The 24598-nt window shown below is 43.3% G+C and overlaps 2 protein-coding genes across 2 annotated transcripts; one reads left to right on the top strand and one right to left on the bottom strand.

Annotated features, from left to right (window-relative positions):
- Positions 1–3270: 3270 nt before the first annotated feature.
- On the bottom strand, positions 3271–24164 carry AMDHD1 (amidohydrolase domain containing 1). The gene is made up of 9 exons (XM_053583590.1): positions 23876–24164; positions 15798–15904; positions 13883–13947; positions 11807–12084; positions 9257–9482; positions 8038–8162; positions 6486–6579; positions 5239–5399; positions 3271–4087 (listed from the first exon to the last, which is right to left on the bottom strand). The coding sequence occupies exons 1-9, from the start codon at positions 24010–24012 to the stop codon at positions 4000–4002; spliced, it is 1281 nt and encodes a 426-aa protein (XP_053439565.1). The 5' UTR covers positions 24013–24164; the 3' UTR covers positions 3271–3999.
- LOC128581175 (pre-mRNA-processing factor 6) lies at positions 18360–21574 on the top strand. Its single transcript, XM_053583582.1, has one exon. The coding sequence runs from the start codon at positions 18627–18629 to the stop codon at positions 21450–21452; it is 2826 nt and encodes a 941-aa protein (XP_053439557.1). The 5' UTR covers positions 18360–18626; the 3' UTR covers positions 21453–21574.
- Positions 24165–24598: the final 434 nt, after the last annotated feature.

The raw sequence follows: 24598 nt of genomic DNA on the forward strand, positions 1-24598 counted from the left end.
GGCAGGAGAATTGCTTGAGTCCAGGAGTTGGAGGTTGCTGTGAGCTGTGATGCCATGGCACTCTACCCAGGGTGACAGCTTGAGGCTCTGTCTCAAATAATAAATAAATAAATAAATAAATAAATAAAATATTGAGAAAAGGAATGCTGATATAGCCCAATGTGAAGCATAGAGGAGGGATTCTCACAACCTACTATGCTATTGTGAGAACCTTCCACCTGGAGTCAAGTGTCTGATCCCTCCCATTTTCTCCACCAAAGGACTTGGTCAGTTTTGTAGGTATCTTGCCAGAATCCATTTGTACAACACCTATTTCAGGGCCTATTATGTGAAGTAAAGATGGATTAATCTTTCTATAACACCCTTGTCCCAGTCCTACCCTGTTCAAAAACTTTCAGTGGCTTCCCCTGGCCTTAAGAATGAAGTTCCAACCTCCCTGCCTGTAGCTCAAGTGGCTAAGGTGCTAACCACATGCACCAGAGCTGGTGGGTTTGCATCCAGCCCTGACCTGCCAAACAACAATGACAATTACAACCAAAAAATAGCTGGGCATTGTGGTGCTGTGCCTGTAGTGTCAGCAACTTGGGAGGCTAAGGCAAGAGAATTGCTTAAGCTCAGGAGTTGGAGGTTTCTGTGAGTTGTGACACCTCAGCTCTCTACCCAGGGGCACAGCTTGAGGCTCTGTCTCAAAAAAAAGAATGAAGTTCCAGTAGTTGATCCAGATGTTGAAAGCCCTGTGAAATCTGACATGACTTAATTTTATAGTCCTAGCGCCCCATTGAATGCTCCACTCTGGAAGGACTCATCAACTGTCTCCTGAACATTTCACAACATTCCATTTTGGAGCCTCTCCCTCTCATCAAAATCCTTCCTGTTAGGGTGGGAAATGTATAGCACCGGCTGAGAAAGAATTCTCAACACAAAGAAGTAAAAAGTTTATTTGACTTTACCCTGGAGAGAGGAGAAAGAACGTAGTGCCAGCATTGAGGTTAAGGGGTTTGGGATTTTTAAGGAGGATAAAGAAAAAGAAAAAAGTGATTGCTGCCAGCTGGCAGCAAAAAAGCAGCTGTGAAGTGGCTGTGTCTGTTTTTTCCCTCTTTTCTCCTCTTCTCTATGAGGCTGGCTTATCAGTCTCCTCTAAATCTGGTCTGACAGAGTGGGAAGGAGCTCACACCCCTGCTGTCTGCTTGGGAACTCTTCAAGGGCTATAAAAACAAATTCTTAAAGAAGCCACAGGTAGTTAATCTTAAAGACTGAAGAGTTAAGCCCCAGGTGGTCAATTAAATAAAGGGACAGCTGTGTGCTAGGAGTTTTCTCTTCAAAGGGGGCAATTATGTGCTGCAACTTTACTCCTTTTTTTTTTCTATTACATAGTTTACTCTCCTCTAGTAGATAGTTTATTAGAAATGCCATCCTTTCACTTCTCTGTCTGCAAAGCTGAGAATGACAACCCCCTTCCTCACCCTCTATTATGAGGCTATCTCTTCAGTTTTGCCTTTTCACTTACCTCCCCTATAAGCATCATCCTTTGGCATTGTACTGAGGAATTCATATGCTCTTCCTGACCCAAAGAACAAGTATTTTCCTTAGTACGGCATCCTTGGGTTTGTCTTCTTATGAGTGTATTTTGATAAGTAACTTTCACCGTGACTATCCATATGTTTCTGCAGTCATTTATTAATTCATTCACTGATCATGCTATGAACTAGTCACCATACCAGATGCCTGGGAACATGATGATATCTCTGCCCTCTACTAACTCATAATCAAATAGAAAAGACAGTTAAATTACAGTTCTACAAAGGCTAACATAGAGGTGTTGGCACAGAGGCAATAGGCAACCAGCTCTAATTTCCCATAGAGAAGACGGAGAAAGCATTCCAGGCAGAGGAAATAGTGCTGCAAGGCCTAGAACAGCTAACACAAATGACATATTTGAGTAACAGCAAGAAGGTCAGTGTGACTGCCAGGGGTCCTCAACTTTTTAAACAGGAGGCTGGTTCACTGTCCCTCAGACCCTTGGAGGGCCGGACTATAGTTAAAAAAAAAAAAAAACTATGAACAAATTCCTATGCACACTGCACATATCTTATTTTGAAGTAAAAAAACAAAACGGGAACAAATACAATCACACTGCCTCATGTGGCCCACGGGCTGCAGTTTGAGGACCCCTGAAGCCCTAGACTATAGAGCTTCTCAGACTTTAATAGGCATATCAATCACTTGGGGCTTGTTAAGATGAAGATTCTGACTCAACAGGTCTAGGGCATACCAAGAGTCTGCATTTCAGGCAAACTCCCATGAGTTGCAGAGGCTTACAGCACACTGGCTTAGGAGGACTAATGCATTTATTGGGGGTGGGGGGATAACCCCCTTCTGCCTTCATCCATAAAAGGCATTAATGCTATTTTTTTAGAGCCTTATAGAAGAAAAATAGGATGCCACTTCATCTTATTCCTTAGCTATTAGAATATAATCGTAATCCTAGCACTCAAGGAGGTCAAGGTGGGAGGATTGCTTGAGCTTCAGGAGTTCGAGAGCAGCCTGAGCAAGAGCAAGGCCCCGTCTCTATTTAAAATAGAAAAATTAGCCAGGTGTCGTGGTAGGGACTTGTAGTCCCAGCTACTCAGGAGGCTGAAGCAGGAGGATTGCTTGAACCTAGGAGTTTAAGGTTATTGTGAACTAGGCTGATGACACAGCACTGAACCCCAGGGTGACAGGGTGAGACTCTGTCTCAAAAGAAAAAAAAAACAAAAACCTTTATATATGAAATCTTATGTGGCTTTGGGTTCCAGAACAGACCTAACACTTAGTTTTGGCCTTTATCCCTGTCTCCTGCATCCCAAACTCACCACTGACTAAGTGACTGGTCACAGGAAAGGCATAACCCACATTGACCACATGACCCACAAACTCCTTCAAGACTAATTGAGAACCAATGTAGTGACAACAACGTGTGACATTACCCCTTAACCTTCCAATGAAGGGGGATTTTGACTTAACTGAAACTACGGATAATTTGGATAGTTACTTCTTAAATCATTCCTCCAAAAATTGGACAGAGTTTGGTAATGTCACGATTATAAAGATGATTGAAACATTTTAAAAGATTTCAAATAAACTCGAGTGACTTTGGAAATACCAATTTATATGCAAATAATTATCCACTCTTTACAGATAATTTTGTGATTTGTTCATTTTCTAAAAAACTCTAATAGATAACACTGTTAATCTACTTCATGCTGAAAGGAAATAACAACAATAAACAGAACAGCAAATATTTATTGAGAGTTGTAAAATGTTATCCATCTGGAATGTGAAGAATCAAAACACTTAGAAACAATTTCCCCCAAAATTTCATTATTGGATTTGGTCAAAAGCGTTCATTATAGAAAGGCCCTAACCTGGGTGTAAATCAACAAGTGTTGAACTTTGCAACACAGCTTTAATGCTGGATTGAGAGATATTAGATGAAAGGACACCCTTTGTCAAGAGACACTAATTCATTTGAAGAGCATCTAGAAAGATAATCTATGCGAAGGAAGAAATATTTTTTGCTTATTAAAGAAAGCTATATTTTAGCTTCACTGGGGCCTATCATTTGGATTTCCTCCCATACCACAATGTTCACTAAGTATAGTTTAAAAAGTGAAATGTGAAATGCAGACACAAAATGAAAATTTCAAGACAACTCTGCTGTTCCCCACAAAGGCATTTTTATGATAACCCATCATATTAATCTTTAGAATATTTGTAACCAACATTAATGAAATAATGTGTCATGAGTAATATCACAACAGGGTTACCTGTTTGAACATCCAGGTGCACATGTTAAATTAAAATAAATCAATCCCTCGGGTTTTCCGAGTAGATGAACAAGACAATGAAATATATTTAGGTGTAAGTGGCATAATTCTGGTAAACCACTAAAGCATTTTAACTTGTGCTATAACTGTATTGGCTCATACAATCAAGGAGTCTTCTTTCTTTTCAGAGCTATCATCTTTTATAGACGACTTTTCCTTTAGCTATAACACACTCTATTAATTCGTGATGGCCTCCAAACTGGTATATCAAATGCTCCCATCTGGAAAGAAATCAAACATGATACTTCAGTGCATACAAATCAAAATATTCACTTTATCAGTAAATGCTAATTTTAAAATGCATTCTCTAATAATTTCTTTACACCCCAGTCTTTGGTTTTGGGGCTCTCTATAAAACCACTATCTGGATCTCTGATAAGTCAAATGTTGTTTAATAATATTATTTAAGGGCGGCGCCTGTGGCTCAGCGGGTAGGGCGCTGGCCCCATATGCCGAGGGTGGCGGGTTCAAACCCAGCCCCGGCCAAACTGCAACAAAAAAAAATAGCCGGGCGTTGTGGCGGGCGCCTGTAGTCCCAGCTGCTTGGGAGGCTGAGGCAAGAGAATCACGTAAGCCCAAGGATTTGGAGGTTGCTGTGAGCTGTGTGATGCCACGGCACTCTACCGAGGGCGATAAGGTGAAACTCTGTCTCTACAAAAAATAAAAATAAAAAAAAAATAATAATATTATTTAAGTACTTGATCTTAAAATAGTTGACTCATTCAGTGTGCACGAGTGGTAACGTCAGCCTTATATTTAATAGAGGGGGTGTTTTCTGACCCTGGAGAGCAGAATTATAGAGCCGCTCTTCTTTGTTAAACATGGGTCCCCAAGGGCTGCAATGGGCTCATTGAGGGTCAAGGGCCATAGGATGTGCAACTTTTAGATTTAGAACAATAAAACCTACATTTTCACAGTGAAAGCCCCAGTCTGGCAACAGACTGTGGGTGAGTAAATAGTAAGAAACCAGGAATAGGAAAGCAAAGTTTAACTTTGGGGGATTCAGTAGGTATGAGCAGTCAGAGAGGCAATGAATCAGAAACAGCCTGACAAGCTGGAGGTGGGAGCAAGCCCAAGGTTAGCAGCCAAGCAGACAAACAAAACCACATGCCAGAGGGCACATGTCAAAAGTCCAGGCAAACAGAGCCGGAAGCTGGAAATCTATGAAGATGCAAAACAGACAAGAGACCTGAAAACCTGGTCCACCCTGTGGTTTAGGACCTATAAGGAGGCAGACTCTCTGGTTGGAAAGGGATCAAGACAAAGGGATTGAGTAGTGTCTGAGTTTCATTGTTGGAAAAGGGATTTAAACATCCCCTGGACATTTACACGGGACATAAAATAAAATAATTAAATCGAAGAGCACACTCGCCTAGACGCATTGATGATGATGAGATTGCCCTGTTTGCCGACTTCCAACGATCCATGTGTGTGAGACTTTCCCAGCGCATAAGCTGCATTGATGGTGGCAGCGGCCAGGGCCTCAGGCATGGACATCCTCATGTTTACACAGGCCAGGTGCATGACCATTGGCTGGGGCCAGAGCAGAAAGGCAATGGAGGAAATTAACAAATGGTGATTTGTATTTAAAGGGACATTTCTTAACATAGCACAAGTAATGGAAATTAAATGTGTAGGAAGAACTGGCTCAATTGCTACAGGAAAATCTAAGTTTATATATAAAGGTTTTTATGCTTTGAAAAAAATTCCTCTATCTGGAAAGCCAAGGTGGGTGGATTACTTGAGCTTAGGAGTTCTGAGACCAGCCTGAGCAAGAGCGAGACCTTGTCTCTAAAATAGCCTATGGCGTGTGCCAGTAGTCCCAGCTACTCAGGAGGCTGCGGCAAGAGGATCAATTGACCCAAGAGTTTGAAGTTGCTATGAGCTATGACACCAGGGCATCAAAGTGGGACTCCATTTCCTCCCATCCCCCCAAAAGAAAGAAATTTCTTTCTTATGGAGATTGTGTATTTAATACTTACTTGCAACTTTTCCAGACAATTTAGACTTGCACTCTTACTCATTAAAACCTCCTAGGTAGACTTTATGCTATTTTTCTGGGGAAAGGGAAATAGGTTATTGGGTGAATCAGAAAATAATGCTAATATGACTGTCTCTGCTCTCTTTAGGCCTGGAGGCGTTTATGTGGGGCAGAAAAATTCAACTATACTACCATCTACCCCCTTTTTCTTCTTGTTTCACAGAAAAATAATTGTAGACCTTTTATTCATTTTAAACAGCTAGTGAAATAATTTTAATTTTTTTCTTTTTTAAATTTTATTTATTTTATTATTAGTATTATTTTTTTTTGAGACAGACTCTTATTATGTCGCCCTCGGTAGAGTGCCGTGGCGTCACAGCTCACAGCAACCTTCAATTCTTGGGCTTAAGCGATTCTCTTGCCTCAGCCTCCCGAGTAGCTGGGACTACAGGTGCCCACTACAATGCCCGGCTATTTTTTTGTCACGGTTGCTTAGCTGGCCTGGGTTGGGTTTGAACTCGCCACCCTCAGTGTATGTGGCTGGTGCGGTAACATTGTGCTACAGGCACCGGGCTTTTAAATTATTTTTATACTTGGTAGATACTCTGCTCAAAAAGGTACATGAAAAAAATAATTACCATTGAGAAGCAATATGCATTAGGATTGAAATCACTGCCCAGAGCAACTATTACCCCTTCATCTAACATCTTCCTGGCTCGAGGCTGCTTCAGTCTAAGGAGAGGAAGAAAATACATCAGTCTCTAGAATTGGAACTTCTGCAGAGAAGATGTTTGGAACGGAAGAGAGCTTGATATATCCAACCCCTTCGTGATCTGGAAGAAGACACAGAAGCTCAAGGTTAAGTGATTGGTGGTGGAGTTAAATAGAACCCCAGGATTCTTGATTTTTATCATTGTGCTTTTGAAATTACTTGGATATGACTAATTTGTTTAATTTGTGATTGTTTATTGTGACTGTTCTTACATATACCAAGACATTCTTGTTAAGGGAGGAAAATGTAACTTACAAATTGTTTTTAAATTTAACAAACCTTTTTTTGTGAATACCAAATTAAACTACTTGTGAGCTTCCAATAACACTTTTATTAATTTCCATTTTGCAATTTTCTATTCATATCTCTCCCCCTTCCTTTCTTTTTTTTTTTTAAGATTTCAAACATTTTTCTATGCCCTTTAAAATCTTAAAGGCCTAAGGATTTAATGCGCAAAATGTTTATGCTTCCCCCTGGATTAGGCATCTCCTTGACCTCCTTGATGAAACGTTCTATAGTCCTTAGGATATAATTCAAAAGTTATGTCAAAATAAACCAAGACCAAAAAGTGATGAATTAAGTAATTCATCAAGTAATTTCAAAAGCAGAATGATAAAAACCAAGAATCCTGAGGACAGATCCGGTGCAGTAATAACTATCACAACAGGGAAGAGTCCAGCAGAGATAATCTTGCCCAGAACCATTCCTAGACTATGATAATTTGTAGGACCCCTTAAAATAATGTTTCCCATCTAAGACAATCCATGAGAAGACATGGTTGAAGCAGAGATAGAAAGTGAGGAAAGAGTATAGCTTAAAATTTTTCTGCAAGTCTTTCTGATGGCCTCTCCTCCCCCTCCAAAACTACTTGGGGTGCAGGAGAATAGAAAAAAAGTGAGGCTGTAAAAGTATTAAGGGGGCTCCATAAAAACTAAGGTGAATGTGTCCCAAATAAATTCAAATATCATATGTAAATATACATAAAATACATGATTAAAGGAAGACCTTAAGTAGCAAACACAATGATTATTCTGGAAATAAGGGCAAGAGAGAGTTCAAGGTATATTAAGAGGCCTCTGAAGGTCTTTCCTGATGGAGAGATCAGAAAAACACAGGAACAGAGGAGCCAGAGAAAAGAGTATGCCTTCCCTTTGACTGCCTTTGTTGTTCAAACAGGAAGCTAAACATGTCTGTGGCAGTGGCAGAGGACAGCCTCAACGGGCATATGAACAAGGTTCAGATTTTTAACACCCAACTGTCCTTTGGTACCACAAAGTCTCCGAACACGATTCCAGGGTCGGCATCTTCATGGACTAAGTTTTCTTTATCTGCTTTTTTAAAGGGCACTGAAGCAATGTTTAGGTGTCTTCACAGCTTGGTCAGGCAGCTCTTGGGTCGGGGGTGAGAAATGACCTTACCTCAGCATATAGGCTGTAGTGGGCAGAAGGACAGCAGAGCACTTGGCTGTTGCCATGGCAACAATGCCTTCATCGCTCACTTCTTCCAGGTGGCTGATTGCCTGGGCTCCCAGTTCAGCCCCAAGCTAAGTAGAATGGGCACAAAGGGAAAGACTTAACTGAAGGCAACAAAAAAATCAATCAAGGACCAATAAACTGTTTTACCCACTAAGAGAAACAGCATTTTATTACCAAGGTTTCTTGCCAACTAACTCACTCTTGTAGTCACAATCCCCCAAACGGGTTAAGGGATTGTCACGGGCATTCATTTGGAAATTAGATGGTGTGCTACTTACAAAAACTACTCTTGAACACAGATGCTTTCAGATCTTTTCTGAAACAGAAAATCTGATGACTCTGGTGGATCAGAGGCGTGAGAAGTGGATCTAGAAGCATTTAGGAGACTTGGGGAGATTTGGTGGTCGGTTGGAATGTTCAGGTAAAGAGAAGGAAGCAGTCAAAACGAAGTCCAAGTTTTGGACTTGAGCAATAGACAGACTGTGATGTCATTCACTAGGGCAGGAGACATAGGACAAGATTTGGAAGTGACAATGGGATCAAGTTGGACATACTGTGGCTGAGCCACACTGAGGGTATGTGTGTTTGTATTTATTCCCCTGTTTTATTTGTTCCAGGTCTTTCGAGCGGGGAAGTCTAGATGTCCAGTTTCAGGGGCCCTGTTGGTCTCACTGCTGCTCTTCATGCCTGGAACAGGGCCTGACACACGGTAGACTTGTTGAAAGGATGAATAAATGAATGAACCTGGGCACAACATTACAGATTTGGAAATCATCCTGTGGCCTTTTTTTTTTGCTGTCATCCACCAAAATTGATCTGGATCAAAGAAAGATCTGAGAAGCTGTATGTGTAATGAATATACCACGCTCGTCTGACTCTGTGTGCCAAACCAAATGCGTTGTATATTTAGTCAACAAGCTCATAGAGGGACTTCTTTTCCACTAATATCACCAGTAGATAATAACAGGAGTAAATGATCAGCAAAAAAAGTAAGTTTTTAATAGAGGTCAGGATTTCAAGGCTCAACCTGACCCATTTGCACATTGTTCAAATTTCCCTATCTTCTCTAGCTTTTCAGAGGGCTTTGAACAAACTATGTTTTCCACAGCATGAATACACAGGAATGCATGTTGACAAAGGAAAGACGAAAGGTCAAGCATACCTCAGCAGCCTTCATTGGGTGAAGTTCATCCCCGTGGAAGTTAATCTGTAACCCTGCATCTTTTCCACATTGAAGAATCCTTCTGGTGGCATCGAGATCAAAGACACCCTTCTCACAGAACACATCTATATTGTCAATGTGGATTTCCCCTCTTCTGCTAAGTTCCTTCAGTGTTGGGAGGTGGTTATTAATGATGTCATCAGCAGCTTCAGTAGCAGTTTTCCCTCTGAGGGCAGACAATGAGATTACTGTGTGCGTATATATTTTTTTAATGGAGAAAGGATCACTTGTAACTTGGAGAACCTGAGAAACCGTAGGTAAATTACCTTAAGCCCCAGAAAAGGTAGAGAAAGAATCAAAGCTATCCCTCAGGACTGGTAAGTTGGGCCATGCCCACACAGCAGAGGTAGTGATAAGACTTCTGTGTGCACTAACCCTACACACAGACTCAAATGGTTTATCCATTCTAGCACATCTGTGTTGCTTTGGGGGATGCCAGCGAGACCACCCGGCTGAAAACCTAAACCCTCCTGTGAAGGACACACCGAGAGCATCGCAGATGCTTCCCTGGTAACCCAATTGCAGTTCCCTCACTTGGGCCCCAGCTATCACCCTCCTCCCTTTTTCCTTCTTCATGGTTCCCCAAGCATCTGCCTGAGGCTTCCTGTCTCACCACCTGGGACCGTGGGAGAAGAGGATAGTAGTAAGCCCTGAAATTACCTAAAATTCCATGGTGGTTACATGTTAGAAAGGGCTGGGCTTTTGGAGTCAGAAAGATTCAGACCTCTACCACTTGCTGGCTACATAACTTTGGAGATGTTCTTTAGCTGTTATTTAGACCTCAGGCTTTATTGATGAGAATCCAGAAAAAGACCTCAGAGGCTCTTTGGCAGATGGAGAAAATTCCTGTGAAAGTTCAGCCCTGTATTTGGCATGCAGAAGGCTCTTGCTCAGCAAAGCCATTTGGGTGGGCAGGTAGAGACAGGCACGTACATACATTATTTCTAATTCTCAAGCCAGTAATATAGAATAGGGTGTTATTTAGCTCTATTTCACAAATGGATAATTTATTTCTTCAAAAAAGCTCTATCATCCTCAAAAACACTCCACTGGAAATAGCCGAGGTAGATTCAAACCCCGGTCTGGCATCACTCCATAGTTTTTTCAATCATACCACACTATCTTTCTCACTGGAAAAAAAAAAAAGCAGACTATCATACACTTTATAAAATATACATGTTTAAAAAAAATCTACTGTTTTCTATAGGCGAAATGTCTCAGGAATGTATGAAGTTTTAAGCTTTAATAACTTTCAGAAATATAAATGCTAAGAACTTACAACAAAGATCATTGGAAATATTAAATATTTGTTTCCTTTCTGCATGATTCATTTTGTGAATTTTGAACACATTTTAATGGTTTTTTTGCAGTTTTTGGCTGCGGCTGGGTTTGAACCCACCACCTCCAGTATATGGGGCCTGCGCCCTACTCCTTTGAGCCACAGGCACCGCCCCAATGTTAAATTTTTAGTTCCTCTGAAGATGATCAATAAAAACTAACATCAAAATGTATATTTTTGTGTAACATGGTGAACATAGTTAAGAAGAATGTATTGTTTTCCTGAAAATTGCTAAGAAAATAGATCACAAAGAGTGATAAGTATGAGATAATGCCTATTAGCTCAATTTAACCATTTTACAAAGGATACATATTTCAAAGCAACATATTATACATAATAAATACATATAATTTTTACTTGTCAATTAAATAAATTTATATCCTAAAGTTTACACCCCCAAATCAATATAAAACAAATTTAAATAATTACAATTTCAAATTCTGTTTGTAAGCCTGTAGCATTTACATACGCAAGTTTTCAAAGCTTAAGACAACACTACTTTGGAGATATCCTGTGCCTTTCAAGTCCTGAATTTCTCTTAGATTTTTCAGCTCCAGAACTATGGGCCTTCCTATCTAGAAATTCTAGATCCAAAAGGAACACTGGGTGGATAAGACGCAGGCACAGAAGGGGACAAAAGTCTCTATAGTAGAGCCATGTAAGGGAAACCGTTTAGATAAAGAGGAAGTCTACAGAACATTTACAACAGTAAACAAAAATGTCTGCTGTTAAGTAAGCAAACAGATGATCAAAACAAAAAAACCAAAACCCTTTTGAGTCATCTAAACTCCAAGATTTAATCTATCTCCTAAAGACTGCTACTATTAATTTCTAAAGTGCTTTTACACTAATTGATTATCACGGGAAATTCTTCCAAATAGTATCTGTCCAGTTAATATCTTTATAAAGACCTAGAAGGGGCCATTTCTTTTTGCTAACCAAAGGAGCTTGAAATATCTCTTTTTTCATCGTTAAAGGACTAGCAAACTGAAGGATTGCCTTTCTAAAACCACGTGTGCGAGATGCTTGGCTGTTAAATAGCTCAGAACATCTATCCAAAGGCATCCACCAGTCTTCCTGCAAGAGCTAACGCGCCCCCCACTGCATTCTCCAGGTTCTGCGTTAAACTCGGTCCCACCGGCTGAGGTTACTTGGGCACTGAGTGCGCCCCGCAGTAAGTGGCCGAGATGCCGATGTCCAGCTCCCGCTGGGCACGCTCGATCACGCGCAGCATCTTGAGCTCCGTCTGCAGGTCGAGGCCGTATCCGCTCTTGCACTCCACCAGCGTGGTGCCAGCCCTCAGCATGCACTGCAGCCTCTCCTGCAGGGAGCGGAACAGCTCCTCCTCCGAGGCCTGGCGCGTGCGCTCTACGGTGAAGTTGATCCCTCCTCCGGCCTGGTGAATATCCATGTACGTAGCTCCTGCCAACTGAACACACACAGCTCACCCTGAGGCCGGGCAAATGCCAGGAGGCTACAGGCCGGTCTGCAGAATCTACCTCCAAGAGTGATATATTTTTTTTAATGATTAAGTAACGATAGAGAGTGGGAGACGCCTGTGGCTCAGTGAGTAGGGTGCCGGCCCCGTATAATGAGGGTGGTGGGTTCAAACCTGGCCCCGGCCAAACAGCAACCAAAATCTAGCAGGGCGTTGTGGCCGGCGCCTGCAGTCCCATCTACGTGGGAGCCTGAGGCAAGAGAATCACTTAAGCCAAGACCTGGACGTTGCCGTGAGCTATGATGCCATGGCATTCTACCAAGGGTAACAAAGTGAGACTCTGTCTCAAAAAAACAAAACAAAAAAAAAAAACAAGGAAGAAGAAGAAGAAGAAGAAAAACAAGAAAGAAGAAGAAGCGATAGAGAAACGGCGCCAATCGATCACATTAGAAAAGGTGCATAATCCTGGAAACTCCTACTGTGCCAGCGCTGGATTGTGGATAACTATTGGAGGGGGTCCCAGGAAGGGACGGAGTCAGAGAGGTAGGAGATGTGGCTGGTGGACATCTGGGGTCTCAGGGCAGCTGTGATTTAAGAATGGCACCAGAGTATTTCAGCATTTTAATTATTCAATTGGTGGCCAGTTGTTGGGTACTAGCTAAAGGCTGGGCCCTCCATACCTGCAAGGCTCAGCATGTTTGAGAAAACAAAGCTTAAGCAATTTAGGGAACCCCATTGCAGTTACTAAAATCTCCACTAAAAAGGCCAGTTTCCAAGTCTCAACATTTGGCCACCAGAGTTTGGAGCCTGACCTTTGTCACTCAAGTAAATTGGCTCTTCCCTGCTGGGCTCCAGTTACTCAGGGAAGCAAGGAGTGTGGTGCAAATAAAGTCTGCAGGCCTGGGGTCTCCTGCCCAGAGTTTTCATCTGGGTTCTGCAGTCCTCCAGCTAGTGAGCTTAGTCAACATCTTTCCCTTCTCTGGACCCAACTTTCTCCACCTATTAAATGAGATGGTTAGACTTCAAATTTCTAAAAATAGTTTTTAAAAATAGTTTTGAGTTTGTTAAGGAAGGTACATGATATCCGAAGAAAAGAAATTTTTTTCTTTTTCTGAAATAAGCCAATTTAGCTGCTAGGATACACATCTTTTCTTTCTTTCTTTTTTAAGTGAAAATAGCTCCAACCAGGGACTTAGGAGTTGACTATGGCTGTATTTCGTGATTCTTAATATCTTATTTTTCTGAAAAAAGAGAGGAATATAAAACATTTTATTTTTGTGATTAGTCATGTATTTTTTTTCCTAGCTTGACCTCAATGAATGGTGATTTTCAAACTGTTTCCTGAAGCCCTTTTAAAAGCTACTCAGGGTAGGAATTTGGAATGAAGAGAAGGAAAGAGGAGAAATTAGTGAGCAAGGAAGCTCAACTCAGTTTTAAAAGAAGGTTCTATAGTTAAAAATTTTCAAAAACTATTATACTCGGGCAGCACCTGTGTCTCAAAGGGATAGGGCACTGGCCAAAAGGGTTGTGCCAGAGGTGGCGGGTTCAAACCCAGCCCTGGCCAAAAACTGCAAAAAAAAAAAAATCCTATTATACTAGAGATGACAACTATCCCTGTGCATAATATAAAGATTCGGGGGCATTATAAATAAGTGTTGTCATTTGTTTGCCATACTCAGGCAAGTAAAAATACCCATTCAAAAAACAGGTTGACATATGTTGCAAAGCCTTAACTCTTCAGCAAAAGGCTTTCTATGTCTTTTGATTTGCCATTGTTCCTTGTGGTTACCTTCATTGCAAACTCGTGAACTCTTTCACCAGCCCATACTGGATGTGTGTGCGCATCCACCAGACCTGTAACCGACAAATCATCTTCAAGTTAAGAAACAGAAAGCACTTGAGAGAATACTGTGCTGCTCTTGGGAAAGCCTGATGGTGGCCACCCAACTTGGCAGGGGGTGAAAGAGGAAGGTTGTCTGTGTAGTGGTCTGACTGATAGGGAACAAGACTGCCTCACTAGTCTAGAGGGCTCTAAGGAAGGAAGTAATGCAGCATGATGAAAATGTCCTTTAAAGATGCATGGCTTCTCTTGCTCAATACGTCCATGCTCACCAAACAAGCTTATAAATCAGTCACACTCACTAGTTGAACAACACCAAGGACTGCATCACCAAGAACAGTCTAGGCGAAAAACAAAACAACACCAAGTCTAGGTGAACACAAAATAACACAACTCTGAAAATAGGAGATCAGAAAGATGAATCTATCTTCAAGAAAGAAACATGTTTTACTTAAAGAGGCTATAAAGAAACTACTTCTTGGAACTTTTGTTTATCCAGGAAAGTGTATCTTTCCAGAACATTGAAAATATTTTATGGATGAAATGGCTCTTTAATGGTTCTGATAGACGAAAATTGAAAGTCCCTAATTAGATTGCTTTCTACTTTATTTTACTCTTTCTCATATTTCACCCCAACTTGAGTCTCCTGAATCCCCAAACCCAGGAAGTAAAAAGTTCTCTCAATGTGTAAACATTTCAAAAATAAAAAATTGTATATAAATTCTTTATAAAATTATATTAAAATATAGTTTTCTATAAAAATAAAATATAAATATCGGGCAGCACCTGTGGCTCAAAGGAGTAGGGCGCCAGCCCCATATACCAGAGGTGGCGGGTTCAAACCCAGCCCCGGCCAAAAACTGCAAAAAAACAAATAAATAAATAAATAAAATAAAATAAAATATAAATATAAAGCTCCTATCTTTGTGTTGAATTTAAAATTTGTCAAACTTGTTCAAAATGATTACAAGAAGCCTTACAACATAGCTAATATAGGACATGATGGATTCTGGGGCCAAGCCCAGTGACTCACGCCTGTAATCCTAGCATTCTGGGAGGCTGAGGTGGGTGGATTTCCTGAGCTCACAAGTTCGAAACCAGCCTGAGCAAGAGCGAGAACCCTATCTCTAAAAAAAAAAAAAGAAAAGAAAAGAAATAGCCGGGCATTGCTTTAGGGACCTTTAGTCTCAGCTACTTGGGAAGCTGAGGAAAGAAGATCACTTGAACCCAAGAGTTTGAGGTTGCTGTGAACTACGATGCCATGGCACTCTACCCAACCCCCCCCCAAAAAAAAACAAAACAGATTCTGTTGTCAATCATTAAAGATAGAAATAAACTGCAGTGAAATCTCTTTTTTTTTTTCCATCTTCTGCCTAGAGCTGGGTCCTTTATTTCACACCCTATACAATATTAAAGTATTTCTGGTATTAGGGACAGCAGCTAATCTGTTTGCCTGCCCTAAGCAATGGATTAATAAAGTTCTTCTGTTTTTGAACCTTAACACAACACAGCTGGTTTCTCTTCAGCATGGGCGTGGGAAGAAATGGAGTGAATGAATGTGTTTGATTCCCAAGTTATCCTTTACTTAGTTAGCAACCTTGGGTTAAGATATTTCACGCCTAACCTCATTTTCTAATCTGTAACATGTAGATAATGATACCTCCCACATTGGGTGCTTATAAGGATTCTACATGAAATCCCGTTTGTAAAGCAACTAGACATTCAATACATAGAAATTCAATACATCAACCTATTATTATTTTTGTGAGACCCTATTTAAAACAAACTGCTGCTCTTAATCTTTCCATTCCTAGAGCAACTGTTCAAATTACTTTTAGAGTTTTACTGAAAAAGAGGTAAGTACCTGGTAGGATACATTTCCCAGAGCAGTCAATTCTTTCTTCAAAAGTTTCTTCAGAAAATTGTCTTTGGATAGCATCGGCAGGCCCAATAGCTTTTATAAAACCATCACTGAAGAAAAATCAAGAAATAATTTTTAATCTTGTGAGAAATCTGACTAGTGATTTAAGATATGTTTTCAGGTTCGGTGCCCATAGCATAGTGGTTACAGTGCCAGCCACATACATTGAGGGTGGCGGGTTCCAACCCGGCCCGGGCCAGCTAAACAACTGCAACAAAAAAATAGCCAGGTGTCGGGCAGCGCCTGTGGCTCAAAGGAGTAGGGCACTGACCCCATATGCCGGAGGTGGCGGGTTCAAACCCAGCCCTGGCCAAAAACCACAAAAAAAAAAAAAAAAATAGCCAGGTGTTGTGGCAGGCACCTGTGGTCCCAGCTACTTGGGGACTGAGGTAGGAGAATCGCTTAAGCCCAAGAGTTTGAGGTTGCTATAAGCTGTGATGCCACAGCACTCTACCGAAGGTGACATAGTGAGACTCTGTCTCAAAAACAAACAAACAAAAAAAAGATATATTTTCAGATGCCTTGATGTCAATCACTCAATAAGTATTGTGTTTCTTTCTTAAACCTTAGCCTTTGGAAAAGTGACTAGCCATGTTTAAGACAAAAAGTCAAATCGTGTGTAGCACAGATTGCTAGTTACTCCCCAATATCAAGGTCTCCCTCTCTCACAGTCTAGAATCCTACATTTTAGATGGACACATGACCTCTCAGAATAAAGACTCAATCTCCCAGCCTTCCCTGAGCCAGGTGTGGCCATAGGACTAATTTCTAACCAGTATGGTTGTTTCTCCCTTCCTATTTTACTGGCTAAAGGTAGGAGATATACTGTAGAGGGTGCAGGATCTTGGACCCTGGAGTGACTAGGAGACAGTGGGCCATGCGCCATAGAGCGAGGCAGGAGGGACCTGGATCCTGAGGACTTCGTGGGGTACCACCATCACAAGCCCTGCATTCGATCCCTACATCCTGTTTTTTACAGAGGAGAGAAATAGATTTCCATCTTGCTTCAGCCACTGTTAATTAGGGTCTTTGTCACTCACTGCAGATTAATGTTTCCAAAATTGAGATGCAGGGCTGGAATGTGCTGTGGAAAACAGGTGATAAGGGATTCAGAGATGGGACTGAAGTGGTTTGGGTAACCTAACAGCATATGAGAGTGGTGAGCAGAAACTGGATAAAAATAATAATACAAAAAGAAACAAAGAATAATTGTAGGTGTTATGGGGAAGATAAATGTTTAAGAATGGAATAAGAAATTAAGCTTTGAAATTTGGTATATTGATCAATACAAAGCTTCATCACTAACAGTTTTTATCTTGCCCAATTAGTCCACCCCATGGACAGTGACTCTGGTGGCGGAAAGAACCAGCAAGATTAGAAATTGACCCTTGAACAAAGAGAATGCTCTTACTCAGGACTATTTTTCTCCTCTTCTCTCAAAACTGCATGTCACTTGGTATGAAGCTATGTTAACCAGGAGCCAAGGTCTGACAAATGATTCCATGCAAAGAGTTAATGACTGACCTTGCATCAACAGGGGTTATTTGTGTTTTAACAAGGTCAAGCCTAGGAAATAAATCTCTAACATCCTCGATTTGTGTGGGAGGAGAATTTTGAGGGCATTGGGTTCTCTCCCTGACCCCACTAATCCATTGCTTATCTACCCTCTAGGCACATGGATCTCTCATTCATTGGTGGACTCCTACTTAGGTTTGAACAAAGGTTTATGTCCAAGGGCATTGATGGAAAGAAACTAGGTAAAAGAATTCCCCCAAAAATGTTTTTTTAAGGTAGTCATTGAAAATTACAAAGACATGTATTAATGCTATGATAAGATTTTCACTTTTACTAAATAAAAAAAAACAGGATAGAAAATAATGTACCCATTTTTTATGTGATTCTATTTGCATAGCAAAATATCTGAAAGGAGAAACACTGAAATGTGCTGTCATTAATTTACTGAATGATGGGGTTTGAATGATTTGTTTCCTTTTTGTTCATCTGTATTTTCTTACTAATTCTATAATAAATACAGATCACATGTACTTTTTTAAAGGAAAAAAAGGAACAGACATATGTTGTCTTACACAGAGGCTGGCAGGTTCAAATCTGGCCCGGGCCAGCTAAAACAACAACAATGGCAACAACAACAACAAAAAAAAATAGCAGAGTGTTGTGGCTGGCACCTGTAGTCCCAGCTACTTGAGAGGCTGAGTTTGAGGTTACACCCAAGAGTTTGAGGTTGCTGTGAGCTGTGACCCACAGCACTCTACCAAGGGCAATAGCTTGAGACTCTACCTCAAAAAAAAAAAAGAAGCAGCAGCAGCTAAGGCATAATCCCCATAACAAAAATAGTCATGACGACGATTTAAGGAGGATGATGTTTCTTTAAGTGGCTCTCAAGGTGCTTTGTGAAGGTTTAAAATTAACTCAAAACAGTCTCAGTTACTACAAATTAAAAATTGCTTTTATTGGTTCAGCGCCTGTAACACAGTGGTTACAGCGCTAGCCACATGCATCAAGGCTGGTGGGTTCAAGCCCAGCCTGGGCCAGCTAAACAACAATGACAACTGCAACAAGAAAATAGCCTGGCATTGTGGTGGGCACCTGTAGTCCCAGCTACTTGGGAGGCTGGGGCAATAGAATTGCTTAAGCCCAAGAGTTCAAAGTTGCTGAGACCGGCCTTGGACGACAGATCCTCGAAATTCTCTGCTCTTTTGCCTCCGCCGCGGCCTGGTTCCTTCCCTTCCCGCCTTGGTCGTCGCTGCCGCCATGAACAAGAAGAAGAAGCCTTTCCTGGGCATGCCAGCGCCGCTCGGCTACGTGCCGGGGCTGGGCCGGGGTGCCACTGGCTTCACTACCCGGTCAGACATTGGGCCAGCCCGGGATGCAAATGATCCTGTAGATGATCGCCATGCACCACCCGGCAAGAGAACCGTTGGGGACCAGATGAAGAAAAACCAGGCTGCTGATGATGATGACGAGGATCTGAATGACACCAACTATGATGAGTTCAATGGCTATGCTGGAAGCCTCTTCTCAAGTGGGCCATATGAGAAAGATGATGAGGAAGCAGATGCTATTTATGCAGCTCTGGATAAAAGGATGGACGAAAGAAGAAAAGAAAGGAGGGAGCAAAGGGAGAAAGAAGAAATTGAGAAATATCGTATGGAACGCCCTAAAATCCAACAGCAGTTCTCAGATCTAAAAAGGAAGTTGGCAGAAGTCACAGAAGAAGAGTGGCTGAGCATCCCTGAGGTTGGCGATGCCAGAAACAAACGCCAGCGGAACCCACGCTATGAGAAGCTGACCCCTGTTCCTGACAGTTTCTTTGCCAAACACTTACAGACTGGAGAGAACCATACTTCAGTGGATCCCCGACAAACTCAATTTGGAGGTCTTAATACACCCTATCCAGGTGGACTGAACACCCCATATCCAGGTGGAATGACACCAGGATTGATGACACCTGGCACAGGTGAGCTGGACATGAGGAAGATCGGCCAGGCAAGGAATACCCTAATGGACATGAGGCTGAGCCAGGTGTCTGACTCCGTGAGTGGACAGACTGTAGTTGACCCCAAAGGCTATCTGACAGATTTAAATTCTATGATCCCGACCCACGGAGGGGATATCAATGATATCAAGAAGGCAAGACTGCTTCTCAAGTCTGTCCGCGAGACAAACCCTCATCACCCACCAGCGTGGATTGCATCAGCCCGCCTTGAAGAAGTCACTGGGAAGCTGCAAGTAGCTCGGAACCTTATCATGAAGGGGACAGAGATGTGCCCCAAGAGTGAAGATGTGTGGTTAGAAGCAGCTAGGTTGCAGCCTGGGGACACTGCCAAGGCTGTGGTGGCCCAAGCGGTCCGGCATCTCCCACAGTCTGTTAGGATTTACATCAGAGCAGCAGAGCTGGAAACAGACATTCGAGCAAAGAAGCGGGTTCTTCGGAAAGCTCTTGAGCATGTCCCAAACTCAGTTCGCTTGTGGAAAGCAGCCGTTGAACTGGAAGAGCCTGAAGATGCTAGAATCATGCTCAGCCGTGCTGTGGAGTGCTGCCCCACCAGCGTGGAGCTCTGGCTTGCTCTGGCAAGGCTGGAGACCTATGAAAACGCCCGAAAGGTCTTGAACAAAGCACGCGAGAATATTCCTACTGACCGGCACATCTGGATCACTGCTGCCAAACTGGAGGAGGCCAATGGGAATACACAGATGGTGGAGAAGATCATTGACCGGGCTATCACTTCTCTGCGGGCCAACGGTGTAGAGATCAACCGTGAGCAGTGGATTCAGGATGCTGAGGAATGTGACAGGGCAGGGAGTGTGGCCACCTGCCAGGCAGTCATGCGCGCTGTGATTGGCATCGGGATTGAGGAGGAGGACCGGAAGCACACCTGGATGGAAGATGCAGACAGTTGTGTGGCCCACAGTGCTCTGGAGTGTGCACGTGCCATCTACGCCTACGCCCTGCAGGTGTTCCCCAGCAAGAAGAGCGTGTGGCTGCGAGCTGCATACTTCGAGAAGAATCACGGCACCAGGGAGTCCCTGGAAGCACTCCTGCAGAGGGCTGTGGCTCACTGCCCCAAAGCGGAGGTGTTGTGGCTCATGGGCGCCAAGTCCAAGTGGCTGGCAGGGGATGTGCCTGCAGCAAGGAGCATCTTGGCTCTGGCCTTCCAGGCTAACCCCAACAGTGAGGAGATCTGGCTGGCAGCCGTGAAGCTAGAGTCCGAGAACAATGAGTACGAGCGGGCCCGGAGGCTGCTGGCTAAGGCACGGAGCAGCGCACCCACTGCTCGGGTGTTCATGAAGTCTGTGAAGCTGGAGTGGGTGTTGGGCGGCATCGCAGCTGCGCAGGAGCTGTGTGAGGAGGCCTTACGTCCCTACGAGGACTTCCCCAAGCTGTGGATGATGAAGGGGCAGATCGAGGAGCAGGAGGGACAGATGGAGACGGCACGGGAGGCCTACAGCCAGGGGTTGAAGAAGTGTCCCCACTCCACACCCCTGTGGCTTTTGCTCTCACGGCTGGAAGAAAAGATTGGGCAGCTCACCCGGGCACGGGCTATTCTAGAGAAGTCTCGTCTGAGGAACCCAAAGAACCCTGAGCTATGGCTGGAGTCTGTGCGGCTGGAGTACCGTGCGGGGCTGAAGAACATCGCCAACACGCTCATGGCCAAGGCACTGCAGGAGTGCCCCAACTCCGGTATCCTGTGGTCTGAAGCCATTTTCCTTGAAGCAAGGCCCCAGAGGAAGACGAAGAGTGTGGATGCCCTGAAGAAGTGTGAACATGACCCCCATGTGCTCCTGGCTGTGGCCAAGCTGTTTTGGAGCGAGCGGAAGATCACCAAGGCCAGGGAGTGGTTCCACCGCACCGTGAAGATTGATTCGGACCTGGGGGACGCATGGGCTTTCTTCTATAAGTTTGAGCTGCAGCATGGCACTGAGGAGCAGCAGGAGGAGGTGAGGAAGCGCTGTGAGAACGCAGAGCCTCGGCATGGGGAACTGTGGTGTGCCGTGTCCAAGGACATCGCAAACTGGCAGAGGAAGATTGGAGAGATCCTTGTGCTGGTGGCCGGCCACATCAAGAACACCTTCTGATGATCCAGCACCCATCGGGTGGGGCCATGAGCAGCACCTGGCAGAGATGTGGAAGGCCCTCTTAATCTGTCCTTTGTCCTTCAGTAAAGGGTTTTTATGTAAAAAAAAAAAAAAACAAAGTTGCTGTGAGCTGTGATTCCATGACACTCTACTGAGGGTAACATTGTGAGACTCTGTCTCAAAAAAAAAAAAAAAATTAAATACGATAAACAAAACAAAATAAAATATTCTTTAAGAAAAAATAAAAAAATAAAAATTACTTTTATTTTATAGATAGATAAATCCGACGCCCCTTTGCACCCCTCCCATGGGTTTAGGTGCCCCTCTTGGAAGTGTTTTATAAGACTGATCAGCACACATCTCTCTACCATTGTACTTATCATGTTGTATTGTAACCATCTTCTCTGATTCTCATTTCCCACTAGAGAATCTGAGGTTTGGACCAGTCTAAGTCAGTTGTGCATCCCCAGATCTGAGCACAGTTTAACTGCTCAGTGCATGTTTGATGGATGAATGAAAAGATCCTAATTTATTTTAAGTTCATTGGCCACCTGACTCTTTCATTGGCCTTTAAGAGAGAAGATAAAATACCCATAATTTTTTCCTTCAATATTTTCCAGCTTGCCTCTCTTTTGAATTGCTAAAACAAATGGTGCTAGCTTACCAATCTATATTTTCATTCCTGTTGGTTTTGTACACTTGGACATTTTCGTCTTGGTTTTAGCCTTTGGACAGAACAACTTGTAAAGGGGTATCAGTTTGTGCTTCTCTTCTGTCACTTTCCGGGTGCTTCTTCAAGATTTGCTACAACCTACACACACACACACACACCAATTTAGGAGTAAGACATTCTTAGAGATGTAACTGAATGAATACCATGGTGAGATTCAGGCCTCATGGTGGACAACCACTGAGATATTTTTAGGAATGAAGAGATTGGTGCTCCTCAAACAATTTTCTTTTCTAGGACTCATTTTTTATATCGATAGCACAGGGCATTGACTGCAAGTTGATCTCACTGAGATTCATTCTGAGCAGAGCACACCATTAAAATCCATCCATTTCTGGGCTTTGCAACTGAACTGAACTTGCACTCTGTACCCCTCTCCCTCCGACATTCTCACACATTCTCTCTTCTTTTCTACCAAGGATCAAGTTTTCTCTGAACACATAGGTTCTGCATTAGGAAAGTGATACGAACATTTCAGACAATCACCTAAATAACTCACCTGGAAAACGCTTTTACCTTAAAATATTCAGATAATGAAAGTAGGAAACATATTTCAAAGCATCTGGAATCACCCCATAATTATTTCAATTCTGTACTTTATCTTGCAAGGGTTTAAAACAGTGGTGAAAATAAAAACAATCGGATCCTGTACCGCACTAGTCGTATTTGAGTGACAAAGTTCTGAATATTCTTGTAAATTTATTTTAATGTAATATATCCAGCAAATTCTGAGAGCCATGTGTAATAGACTCAAACCAAAAAACACCTTCCAGACCACGAGTCCACTCGCTCCTTTTTCTTTCTCTATTTGATGTCGTTTTTATGGGAACATAAAAAAGAATTATGTCTTGGAATCCAAGTGTTCGTGTTGGCAGAGTTACTATAATTTTTATAGATACTCTGGTCTCTGGTCTCAACCTTCTAAGCAAATTTTAAAAAAAATTTTATAGTAACACTAGGAGTATTTTCATCACTTTAAAAACAAACAAATCTACGAAAAGCTGGGCTCTTACACTTTGCTACTTTCAGAAAAGCGGTGGTTGGTGTGCGCGACTGTGATTCATGGTGCGCAGTCCTGGTGCCACTTGGCTCCTCCGACTCCAATCCCACTCCAGCCCCATTCCCGCCCACCCTCATTTTGGCTGTTCTTTCATTCACGCCTGCCTGGCAGTTCAGATGGTTAAGAGAAACAGCTCTTTTTTCTTTGTGGCCATCCCCATCTAAGTGTTTTCCGTGGTTCTAAAGCTTTAAGGTACAGACCACGGTGATGGAAGAGGTATTTTTTAAAAAAACTCAGGACTCAGAATTCCACCTTCAGAAATGCTGAAGGTGGAGGGGAGGGGAGCGGGGTCAGGAATCTGACTTTAAGAAAAAAATGCTTCTGGCTGCCCTTGAAGAAGCATTGGAGACAACCCCAGCCCCCTTTCTGAGGGTCGGACAATGATATTTTACAATCAGAGAAGGATCGGCTGCATCGTCTTAAAGGGACGTTCCGTTTGGAGCGCTGTTCCCCCAGGGAATGACAACCTACAGCATGGTAGCAACAGCGACCAAAATGCTGGCCTGCCAGTGTCTCTAGCTGTGCGGGGAAGCTTTTGCAGTGCTGTTTCCCTGCACAGCGCTCAAGGGGAGAGAAGCGGCGAGCTCTAGCCTCGGCCGCCGGGTCCCTCGCCCCGCGCGCCCGGCCACTTACGTGCCCACCACTAGGCTGGCGCCCTCCAGCACCGCCAGGCTGCGCTCCGCACCCTGCGCCAGGAAGCGCTCCCCTCGGCCGCACACCAGCACCACCTGCCGCGCGTTCTCCAGTAGGAGGCGGTGGCCGCTCGCCATGTCGCCGCGCGCCGCGGGTCTCCCGGTGGCCGCTGGGCTCCGCAGTCTGCAGCGCACCAGGGGCAGGGAGGGAGGGGCAGGGGCGGGAGCTAGCAGCCGCTGCCCTTGGCAGCCGCGAAGGGGCACTGCTGGCCTCCCCCGAGCGTGGCTCCAAGGCCACGGTGAGACCGACAAGAATGGCACTTAGTAATAAAGCTGCTAGTGGGGCGGCGCCTCTAGCTCAGTGGGTAGGGCGCCGGTCCCGTATACCAAGGTGGCGGGTTCAAACCCAGCCCCGGCCAAGCAACAACAACAAAAATAGCCGGGCGTTGTGACCGGCACCTGTGGTCCCAGCTACTCGGAAGGCTGAGGCAGGAGAATCGCCTAAGCCCAGGAGTTGGAGGTTGCTGTGAGCTGTGAGCCACGGAACTCTACCGAGGGAGACAAAGTGTCTCTACAAAATACATAAATAAATAAATCTGCTAGTGGAAGCACCTCTTTATTGGTCGCTTTGTCACATTCTGTATAAATGAAGTAGAGACTGTGGTCCCTACTTTTTAGATAAGGAAACGGAAGCTCGGAGAGGTCAGCGTGAGTTGTGTCAACC

Source organism: Nycticebus coucang, chromosome 3 (assembly GCF_027406575.1).
Source record: "Nycticebus coucang isolate mNycCou1 chromosome 3, mNycCou1.pri, whole genome shotgun sequence".
NCBI lineage: Eukaryota > Metazoa > Chordata > Mammalia > Primates > Lorisidae > Nycticebus > Nycticebus coucang.

Excerpts from the sequence above, each read along its gene's own strand:
- LOC128581175 (XM_053583582.1), top strand. The coding sequence starts at position 18,627 with ATGAACAAGAAGAAGAAGCCTTTCCTGGGCATGCCAGCGCCGCTCGGC.
- AMDHD1 (XM_053583590.1), bottom strand. The coding sequence starts at position 24,012 with ATGGCGAGCGGCCACCGCCTCCTACTGGAGAACGCGCGGCAGGTGGTG. Across the intron at positions 12,085-13,882 it reads TTCACGAGTTTGCAATGAAG|TTGGCAGGAGCTACGTACAT; the intron begins GTAACCACAAGG and ends GTGTGTGTTCAG. Across the intron at positions 8,163-9,256 it reads ACCCAATGAAGGCTGCTGAG|CTTGGGGCTGAACTGGGAGC; the intron begins GTATGCTTGACC and ends CATTCTACTTAG.